At 44.4% G+C, this 11,632-nt stretch overlaps 1 protein-coding gene across 1 annotated transcript; it reads left to right on the top strand.

Annotated features, from left to right (window-relative positions):
- The first annotated feature begins 3,751 nt into the window (after positions 1–3,751).
- LOC117590208 lies at positions 3,752–9,866 on the top strand. Its single transcript, XM_034282660.1, has 5 exons — positions 3,752–4,057; positions 7,054–7,456; positions 7,524–7,650; positions 8,081–9,418; positions 9,478–9,866. The coding sequence occupies exons 2-5, from the start codon at positions 7,154–7,156 to the stop codon at positions 9,618–9,620; spliced, it is 1,911 nt and encodes a 636-aa protein (XP_034138551.1). The 5' UTR covers positions 3,752–4,057; positions 7,054–7,153; the 3' UTR covers positions 9,621–9,866.
- The last annotated feature ends 1,766 nt before the right edge of the window (positions 9,867–11,632 follow it).

Raw genomic sequence — 11,632 nt, 5'->3', positions numbered from 1 at the left:
TGAGTCTCCCAAAAAGATTCTCTGAAATTCGAAAGACCTGCGAATCTGTGAATTGTGTGGAAACGTCTGGGTGAATCTTTCTTCTGAGGCGTTTTCATTTTCTTCTGCAATTTCAGTCCTCACTTTCTTTATTTCCCCTTAATATTACTTTTTCTCCTGCTATCTCTGTCATCGCTGTATTCTGCTTTCTACTGGAACTTGTTGCGCGTTCGGTGACGTCGCAAACACATACATTTGGCAATCAGAAATTAAATTTGGACCAAAATGAGAAACAAGACACCCAAAGTATGCTACAAAAAGTATATCAAATATTAATGGACCGACATTACGCGACTGCCATAAAGTGTGCCACAAAAATGCAACCCCACCCGATCTAACTTTCCACATCTAATCATTTGTTTTTAGCAACAATATTCAATATTTTGGAGCATTAGACTGATTGCAATCATGCTGCGAAAATCTTAAGCAAGGCTCGCGTATAATGCACCCACAGGTGTCTTTTTCTTTGGTTTGACCACAATTGGATTACCTCTGCCATTAGGGAACTTGCCCAGAAATTATTGCGACCCGCATAGCATCCCAATAACTTTCCTGTGATAATGTGAACAACGTGTTTTGGCTAGGATTCTAATAGCAAGATATGTATTCATACAAATTAGTACACTCGCATGCTAATTTGTACGCTCATGTATCTATCTATCATCATTCTACATCATCCGAACATCCTGTGCAGCGTTCACATGCTTAGTGCGATTTATGTGTTGGGTGGCCCGACCCAAGGCCAGCCTACCACTGCGACCAGGAAAGCATTCTTAAAATATGTATAATCAGTGGCAACACGCCATGGTTTTATTTTGTGGATCATTGTCATGGACATAGCCCATGCCCAACAGTGTTCAATATATGAGGCAGCGATGCCAGCGATGTGCTTTGAGTGTTTGATTAGTATCGGAATTGCTCTGCTCTATGAAGTTGTGGTACTGGCGGAAAATGTGCTTCTATTGGTGTATTCAAAATCCCCAAAGGATTGAAGTACTGATTAAAGATACTTTGCTTTTGGTGCATTCGATATAACACCAGCAATATTTCTTACATCGGTACTGCAGTCAACCAACCAGCATGGTGTTCCAATATCCTGTGATCCTGCCACAGAAAGCAGGAGAGCTAAAGGGACGTTGTAGATGACAGAGGAAAAATAAATGTACTATTTAAAAATAGTATGTACACTGACGGAGTGCCCGATATAAAAGCAGTGATGCGTATTAACGCGGCTCACAACGTTACTCCTCGCTTGTAAGTGTAGTGGTGTATGGTTTGATTCTTTAATGATTTATTCAAATATCAATGGAGAATTTAAGCCATACACCAATGCGATCATGGCAAACATTCTACTCGACATTTACTACAACCCAAATGTATTGTGTGATCATTAACGATTTCCATGGATAAGAGAAGAACTTCCTTGTTGTTGTGTTCCAAATCCAACATGGAAGTATTTCCCTTAGCTACAGGGATCGGGGAGATCATCAAGTATATCCATAGATCAAATCTGAGTCTTGTCAGTTTATGGATTTCTGAGTCATCTCCGTATGAAAAGAAGAGATCGGATCATAAATGCGTATCGCCTGTTTTTTGGGGTCTATCTGGAGTCCAATCGATAATCGAAGAAGAAGTCGAGTGCCTTGGAGGCCGGTCGCTGTGGGCCCACCCGGCCTTCTAAACAACAAATGAATCTACATACCGGTGAGGGGGAATAAATATCTATATATGTGTGTGTGTGTGTGTGTGTGTGTGTGTGTGCATGTGCGTATGTGTAGATACGTTCGTCAAACAGCACTTCTGTTGCCCCACGGCTTTATTGTGGGGCCAGGGCCCCGGGGCGTGTCGGACACACCCACCTTGGTCTTTGGACCCGGGTGCCAAATCGTAAAGCCCATACCGAAAATGCCAAATGGCAAATAAAATGCAAACTTATCAGCAGATTGTAAAGCAGTTCCCTCTCCCCAACAACAGAAAAGCGAACTCTCCTTGTCCCACATGGTCGGGGGAACGGACTAAAGGTCTTTCCAGTTGGATATTGGATATTGTGTTTGCCTTTGGTCTGAAGATTCCGTTGAAAAAGTGTCGCATACTCAGAAGTGTTCTCAAAATATCAATTTAATTAATACACATTTATATTTAGCACTGATAATGCGGCTGGGAGACATCGCTAAGCGAAAGAGGAGCATAATCAACTGTGGTGTGGTGAGCCGTGACAAGCCTTTCACTTCTCTCCATCCATGAAATTCAAATTGAAGTTCCTCAACGACTCCGCCAACAAGTTGTCAGTCGCATAATCCTCAATCTGCGTCATGGCATGGACAACAGACAGCCTTGGAATGTATTGCAAACTTTCGATACAGTTTTTGACACCTGTACTTTTGTATGGTGAGGCATCTGGAACGACCTGCTGTCATCATCGTCACACTAGACGAACGGATTAACGAGGAGCGCCTGGCTCCCTCACACCACTGCCATTCTAGTCACTAGTTAACTAAAAGCATTTCCTGTATGCCAGACACACAGTGCCACAAGGGCTATACGAACGAGTAGAACGACGAGTGGATCCCTGGCATGACGCGCCACACGTGTATTTGTTTTCGGAAGTAAAGTAAAGAGAAGTTTTTCGACTGCCAGGAAGATCTTGAAAGGTACGCAAAGCCTATCCTCTTCGGCTTAGCTCTACGAATGGGGAATCTAAATGAGTCGCTTACCACTGTGCTGGTCGATGACAAAATCAAATTCTAATCATCGTTGCTATCATAATGTATTTATGAGTGTGTATACGGACCTACATACATGTGTACTACTGATTGTATGTGATGTGCACAGGCCAGTGTGGTTCCTCCTCAGTGGTATATGAACGTATGAATGTATTCATGAATGTTTGCTCTGATAATCGCACCTGCGACGGCAAAACTAATTACAACAACACCAAGGCAAATACAATGGAACATTATTCCCTTATCAAAAGAAGTCGAAGAAGTACCAGAAAGGATAACCGAATCATATAATACCCTTTGATACTACATATTGTTATGATCGCTTGGCATTATCTTCAGATGAGTTCTGACAGTAATAAGTAAGATGTTTCAAATGTACAAATAATGTTGCTCATATTTTGTGCTATTGAAAAATTACGTACAGTGTTGGAGCTCTATGTACATAGTTTTTTTTATCCGATTTTAATTGAATTTTCGGTGGGTTTTGAAACATCAGTCTGCACATGTGGAATGGATTAACTTGCTAGATGTCCTGCTTAAATGCTTATCCACCCTCTTCTGGATCGTAAAGCACTCTGCAGCAAAAGGGTATCAAGTGGAGCAGCAACATAAGCGAATAAGACAAAAGACCACAAAATAACAAGCAGACTTGGACGATGGGAGGGAGCTTCGCTTTACATAGCTGTACATATGTATGTATTTATGAATATATGTACAGCTGTATATGCATATCTATAACAAATAAATATCTCACCGGCAGCCAGCACAGAACCCGGCATCGGTGGCGAATGTAAGTGTATTTTTATGTACCACACTGTCACCCAAAGGGGCTCCCATACATACAAGTGCAGGTGCATATGTGTTGGTGTTTGTCCCTGCCTGTATTAGCGTGTGTGTGTGTGTGTGTGTGTGTGTGTTTGAGAGAGTTTCGTTTGTATTCTGGTGTTTAATACTATAATTCACAAAATCATTCAGTTCAGTTCGCGCTGGTGAACGTAACGGAAAAGTCGAGTCGAAGTCGCCGTCGCCTGTTGAATGCTGAAAAATTCTATTTACTTCTCGCGGCTTCACCTACAAGCTCTTTACACTCTCCGTGTTTTTTTGTTGTTTGTTTTTTTTTTTTGTTTTTTGCATTTGTTTTTAAGTTTTTGTTTTTGTTTTTAAACATTTTACATATTCTAAACGTCGGAGCAGAGCGCGAACGAGCAACAAACAAGAAAAACAGCAGCAAGCGCCGGCAGCAGTGGAAAAGTCAAGAGACAAAACAGAAAGAATCGTTTTACAAAAATAAAACTGTACGGCCTCAAATATATATACATATATAAATATATTTAATTGTGTGCGTGTGCATGTGTGTGTGTGTTTTGACATTTGTATTTTAATTTAGTAGCAATTAACACAAAAGCAACAAAATAAGCGCGCGCTTTCCTCGGCGACACGTGCATAGAAGCGAAACATCCAAACTGAAATCTATAGATACGTCTACAGATAATAGTGGACCAGTACACCGAGTACCTAGAGATGAAACATATGCCAAAACGGGTCCATATGTTCCAGTTTGTATTAGCAGTATTAGGGACTCTCAGGGGAGTCTCTAGGGGGTTGTTTGGTTCTTCTAAAAGTCAAAACATTCAACCAATTGTGCACAGATAAAGAAGCTAAATGTGACCATATTTAGAGAACTTCAATGAGGACTTCCACTGTATTCAATAACTTGAATGTCTAAATATGTCTCGGGGTAATATCCGTTATGCTCCCCTTCCAACCCATTCTACGAGCATTCATCAATCAAAGTCTACACAGAGGCACAGAGACATAGAGAGAGAGAGAGAGAGAGAGAGAGACGTAGCGGGATTACAGTTTACAGAGCGCCCCAATGAGGCGTGCCGTCGCACAGTGTCTGTTACAAGTTGTTTGCCCACACAACTAAAGCTTCCACCTCTCAACATCCTCAGCATTCGCATCGTCAGCAGCTCCTCCCCGCGGCTCGTTCGCCTTTTTCTTTTGTTTTTTTTTGTTTACAATACAAATACCTTTTTATGGAGTGTGAAAGATGGTAGACGGCAGTGGAGAGAGAAGGAACAGAGCAGAGAGGGGGCAGAGTAATCATATAATGCGGAAAGCACTAATTATAAAGATGTTTGTTTTTAGCTTTAGACAGACGTCTTCAAAACTTAATAATGCCTGACGATGGCAGCGACAAATGCGTGTTAATCAAGCACTTGAAGCCCATGTCCCATCCCAGATGTATACAAGTTTTGCAGTCGAACTTTGCTGTGTGGGGTAGTTTCAAAAAGAAATGAACTCTAATCTTGAATGATTCTAAATCGTTTGAGAATACTTGATGGCATGTGCACATATTATAAAATGCTTATCAAACTTCCTTGTGAGTGAGCAGGCAGATCAGCAAACAGATGCTGATCAAAGTTTACTCTATTAAACTGAAGACCTTTGACATACTTACGTATAAAAGATAATGCTTGTGTTCATCCAATAGCAATATCAGTGGAGCATCTTATGATAAACCATCAAAAGAAGTGGGTCAGCCTGGAGAGGATCATCACGTGTGCAGTGGAGCAGCCATGTGCTCTATTGATCGATGGATGGATGGTTCGATCGATGAACGCCACCGAAATATTCCATGGCCATATATCCACGCATATGTACACATGTTCACATTCGCATATCGCTTTGTCACATTTGGTGATAAGAAAACAAGAGGCTTAAGGTCAATTAGCAGCAATTATATGGTACCTATTCCTATCGAGGAGGAACTGATAAGCAGAGTCAGAAGTTTTTCCGCACTCACTGTACATGCGAGTATTTAGCATACTCTATTGGGTGGCTTTCCAGCCGTTGTTTATTGATTGCCGGACAATTAAGAGGCTGTAAAATTGATATTTGAGCAGCCGCTTAATGGCTCTCAATCTGCCAGTCTCCCAGCCCCGGCGACCTTTAGTACACACACACAATTATTAGCCATATTCCCACTGCCCAGTCCAAGTACCCAGTACTCTACTCGCTGTGCAAATAAAGCGAACTTTGCCGCGTCCAGCAGCGCGAATCTTATCATTTTCTGCCATGACCGCACATACGTACATTCATGTACGTACAGAGACATTGGTCAGTCCGCTGCTCTGCGATAAAGTGGTGGCGGCGGAAAGTGAGGAAGCAGTCGACATCCGCTCCGCTCTCACCTCGTGTTGGATATAAAACGCTATCCTTATCGACTACGTCTACGTATATGTGTGTAGCTTCCCTGCCACCACCCCTTACACCACACTCCAATGATCTCATAAAACCCAAGGTGGAGATATCTTTCTTTGCCCTGCCGCTTGTCGATTGGCATTTACAGCAGCGCGCTCAGTTCAGTTCAGTTCAGTTCAGTTCAGATATTTGCTTGCTGGTCTGCTGGTCAGCAACTCAACTCTCTCGGATAAGCGGGATTCATTCCGAAAAAGAAAATAATACTAATACTCGTAACGCGTATCGCCCCAAAGCGGCTTCTTACTCAAAAAGCGCTCGCCGGAGCTCGCCAGATCACACAATCGAAAACGATTGACGTTTGTTATTTTCTTTATATAATGGGTGTTAAATTGTTGTATTATTTATTTAGTTATTGACTTTTTTTGGTGGCGGTCACGTTTCGAGGTCCCCCCAAAAAGACCCACCTTAAACGGAGCAAAATGAGTGAGAGTTAGCTCTGAGTTTTTGCGGGCGCGACTGCGATAAGCCAACAAAATATCCAAACAAAAAGCTCAGTCAATGTGGTGCGGTCTGCCTGTGCCAACAAAGTCTTCCAGAGCTAAGATATGCTCTACAATGTAGCAGAGGCTTTCGATTCGAGTCGCTGCGAATGAGTAAGGGGCAGTCAGTCTGGCATTGCTGAGTGAAGAGTGAACATGTGAAGGCTTGTTTCAAAAAGGAATCTATGGTATCCCAATGATGCATCAACGAGCGAACAAGCGTTTACAATTGTTTTAACTAATGTGTGGGAGTTATTTAAATATTTCTGATGGATCCTGGAAGTTAAATTGCCTTGCCAAAGTACCGTCCAAAGTCTTTCTCTGTGCTACCAAGAATCATGCCTTCCGCTCTAATCAAAGCTTATATAATTATGAACTATGAATTTCAACTGTCTTATCATTTGTTTATATAACATTGATTTTGTGCTTATCTCGAATGAATATTGCTTATTTGATTTGATTGAATGTAGAACTTGCTGCTCTGTCCGCTGACTTCCGAAAGATCACTCCAGTTACTCACCTCGATTCTTATTTCTTTCTTCTAGGCGTATGATTGCATGAGCCATCCAGGGATGCAACAATCAGACAACAGCCAGTGCCAGTCCCTGTCCCAATCCCAGTCCTAACACTCACTGCGTTTTCACGATGACTGATACTGGGAATCACCACCACGACAACAAAAACAACAACAATAATAATAATTACAGCAATGAGGCATCCAGACTACGATTGCCCGAGGAGCAGCACACAGCAGACCAACAACTGCTCCACCCGCAGCAGCAGCATCACTCAAAGAATGGTTCTGGCCAGGCCAAGATAGTGCCAGCCAACTCGCATTCACCCACAAAGAAAAAGAAGCGCCGCGACAAGAGCGATCTGGGCGATGATTTTGTGGCGCCCGATGGCGGCTGGGGCTGGCTGGTGGCCATTGCCAGCGGTGTCAATATTGTAAGTGGCCCCCACTCTCCCTCCGCATTCCCTCTCCCCATACTGATGCCTCCGTACCTTTCCCCAGCTGGTGACATTCGCTCTGGCCCAGCAGTTTGGCATTTTGTTCCGCGGTCGCATGGCTGATCTGGGTATCAGCACCTCGGAGCTAACCACCATCATCAATACACAGATTGCGGTCTCTGCATTTACGGGTGAGTAAGCCACACTGGAATTCTCTATACTGATGGAGACGTCGCAACTCCATTTGCGTTAGTTTGAACACAGCTTGTAGACACATTTTAGAGCTCACGTTTCTCTTCGTGAAGTCACAGACCGAAGGGGGTTCTCTAGATCTATTGGTATACCTTTTTAGGTCTTAGTTTTAATATAAACTAACATGTGTAACATTTTCGGTGGATGAAATTCTACAAAACATCAATCAACTTATTGTGTGCCACTCGCAGAGCCCGTTTTCTCTGAGGAAATTTCATCTTTAGCTTGTGTTTTCCTACAAAAAATTGCTTAAATTAGGAAATGAGCTTTATTAAAAGTATCTCAAAGTGCTCTATGAAATCCTTTCGCATGCTTTGTATGATAAATCCCACTACAACTCACTATAATGTTATGTTAATTGTTTTGCAGGTCTGTTGAATGGCCCGCTGTTCCGGCGTTACACATACCGCGTGGTGGCTCTGGTCGGCTCAGTGCTGACCTTCTTGGGCCTCTTTTGGATGGTGTTCGCCGACACCTTCACCGTCTACATGCTGAGCTTCTCGATCATCTATGGCTTCGGGCGTGGCCTGACAGTGTCTGCCTCATCTCTGGCGGTGAACACGTACTTCAAGGTGAAGCGCCGCACCGCCACCGCGTATCAGTTCGGTGTGGCAGGACTGGGGCCCATTGTGTGCCCCTACTTTGCCACCTACATGCTGAAGGAGTTCGGGGTGCAGGGCACGACGATGCTGTTCGCTGGCGCCTCGTTGCACACGATCGCCTGCTCGCTGATCTATCAGCCGGTGAAGTGGCACGTGGTGAAGCGGTCCAAGGATGCCGAGGCGCTGCACGAGCCGCAGGGGCAGGCCGAGCGCGAGGATCAGGATGAGGATATCATCAAGAGTGTGGTGGAGCCAGAGACACCAGGGCTGCCACGCGCCAACGATGGATGGTTTGGGTCCAGGGCCTCGCTAAACAGCAGCGGGACCCGTAACCGCCTCAACACCTGGGAGAAGTCCGAGCACAGCGGCCACGTGGAGCTGAAGCGTCTTAATAGTCGCGGAGAGCGCACGGATATTCCGCCGCGCCAGCAGCGCAGCATCTCCGTGAGCCACAGCATCAAGGAGGAGGAGGCAGAGACGGAGACGGAGACGGACAGGGCGCGTCCAGGATACGAATCGGAATCCGAGGCGGAGGCTGTGTCGCTGAAGCTGACAGAGAGGGACAAGCAGGAGCTCGAGGACGAGATGGAGCGTGAGCGCCGCAAGAAGCTGCCCTTCTACATGAAAATCGTCATATTCTTCGATCTGGATCTGCTGAGGGACTTCACGTACTTGAACCTGGCCCTGGGCATCACGCTGATCAACTTTGTGGAGATCAACTTTGCCATTCTCACGCCATTCATACTCAACGATCTGGGTTTCAATAGCAGCCAGATAGCCCTGGCCATGTCCACGCTGGGCTTCTTCGATCTGATCGTTCGCTTCCTCATTCCACTGATCACCGCCAAAATCAATTTGAGCAATCGCACCTTCTTTGTTGTGGGCATCCTGGGCATGTGCCTCGGCCGAATGTTCCTGTCGATGACCACCAATTTCTATGCGATGGTCGGCATCTTTCTCTTTCTGGGCCTCAACAAGGCCTTCCGCACGGTCTTCTGGTCGTTGATCATACCAGGATATGTGCCACTGAAGCGTCTGCCAGCTGCCGCAGGACTTCAGCTACTGATGTCCGGCAGCTTCTCCATGGCCTGTGGCCCACTCATAGGTAAGAAAGATTCTTTCACACATGCGTGCTGTATCTGAGAGTTGTATTTTCGTTTCCAGGTCTGGTGCGGGACCATACCAGCTACGCCTTTACCCTCAACTGCTTGAATGCCCTCTGTGTGCTGGCCATTGCGGGCTGGTACCTGGAGGACTGTGTGCGCTCCCGCATACGCAAATCCCAGCCCGTTAAGTCGGTCAATTGAAACCCGATCCAGCAGCCCGATCCATCCCAGCCATAAATCTAGCGACATGTTACCCACACCCCACAATATGTGTTTTTTTTTTTATATTCATATATTTTTTAATGTAAATTATAGTCAGCGTGTACATTGTGTATATAATAATTGAGTCTAGCTAATTATTTGTATTAACTATTGATAATTGTTATTAATATGCATAAGCTGCCAACAAAACCAAACAAAACAAAACCAAATAATCCACGAGTCCTTGCACTTTTTTTTGGTTCTTGATAAAAAGTGTGAAGAGTGCAGTGCCTGGCCTTGCAATTATTTCAGAGTTTTCTTCAACCTCGCCGACGATCCACTGATTAATATGATTAATAACATTATTTATATGTTTATTTCAGATACTTCATTTTGCTTGCTGAAAATGTAGAGATTCAATGCCTTGTACAAGGTACAGCAACTGCGGAAATTGTGCAGATTATTATTCTAATCTAAAGTGTTTTTCTACAATCAATCAAACAATTGTCTAATTAAATGTGGGCATGTCATTTCGCATTGATAAAAATACAAGCAGAAATACAATTATGAAGCTCTAGGCATGAAATGCCAAAATAATTCTTCCAGAAATGAGATTATTTCAAGGAGACAAAAAAACATTTGTGGATTGTCTTCTAAATGATTTCTGTTCAAACGAAATAGGATTTGCTGCGAATTTCGTATAGTTTTGAAATTATTATGCCCCAAGTAAACTTTCGGGAAGCAATGCCCTTTCTTCTGGCGGCGCACTATGCATCCAAGTTTTGGTGTTTTGTTTTAGTATTTGTTTCTTTTGCCATTGATAATCGCTTTTATAGGGTCTGTTGTCGTTTGCCGGTTCGCCGCATCCACCAAGTCAATTGGATAGCATGGGGCCAGGCGTGGAGCGTGGAGCCCCAGTCCCCAGCTGGCGGTTGAGCCAAAGTATGTGACAATGTGGCGAAACTAGCTAGAGACCCTGTGGCCTGGCCTGGCCCGTCTTGGTTTGGTCTGACCACCCTCCTCCAGTGTCAGTGTCAGCCGCAGTGTCAGTCGCAGTTCGTTCGCAGATCGAATGGGTCTGTAGAAATATCTCAAATGGTTAAGGAGAGCGAGAGAGAGGGAGGAGTTGCCGGCGAATGCCGAAGTTGTGCTGGGTGGGAACCGGTTACCAGATTACCAAGTATATGCTCTCTCTCTCTCTCTCTCTCTCTCTCTGGCTGTGGTGCCGACTGTGCTGGGCCTGAACTCGGTCAATAAACTAACCGCAAATATGTCCATGCCATAAGCTAAAGACAGCAACAGGCCCCGCCGATGTTTGGACACCACAAACATGTTGTTGCAGTTCAAGATATTTGCATAAGTGCTTGGCCAAATTGGATTGTCTTGCCTTGTTCGGTTCTCTCTCGGTTGTGTATATTGAGTTGTGCTCACTCTGGTCGTGAATATGATACCCGCCGACTGGATGTGAATGTGGATCCCATGCTGAAAGGGAATTTCATTAAGCGGGCATTCATTCTTGGGGGAGGTTGAGGCATAGGCGGAGGCGGAGGCGGAGGCGGAGGACGCGGTGCTGGATCACATAATTACTTGTGCAGAATGCCATCGGTACGATTTAGTGGTTGCTCAATCCCTTGACAAGCTCTCTGATGAGAATCTCTTTAGCATAATTTACACTTGAAGGTGCAATTCTAATTTTTAGATAAGAAAGAATGAAACAAATATCTTCTTTAATTTCGATTTGCAGGCTGCGATGTGGAGAAGGAGAAGAATCGCTTGATTGGTGAGGATTTTCAGGCACAAATCTTCTGAAATGTTTCCATTTGTAGAGAACCTTTTACCGGAGCACACAAGTTCTTGCTTGGTCTCTGCTTTAGGCACTGCTTGACTCATCGAGTCATGCTCGAGGCAAATATCTCAATCGATCTTCTGGTATAGTGCATATATCACGATGAGAGACCCAAAAGACGATACTTTAATGCCCCCGGGATTCCACTTTTGCGACACATGATAAG

Source organism: Drosophila guanche, unplaced genomic scaffold (genome assembly GCF_900245975.1).
Source record: "Drosophila guanche unplaced genomic scaffold, DGUA_6, whole genome shotgun sequence".
NCBI lineage: Eukaryota > Metazoa > Arthropoda > Insecta > Diptera > Drosophilidae > Drosophila > Drosophila guanche.
Note: the sequence above shows the minus strand (reverse complement) of the source record. Positions and strands in the feature narration are given on the sequence as shown.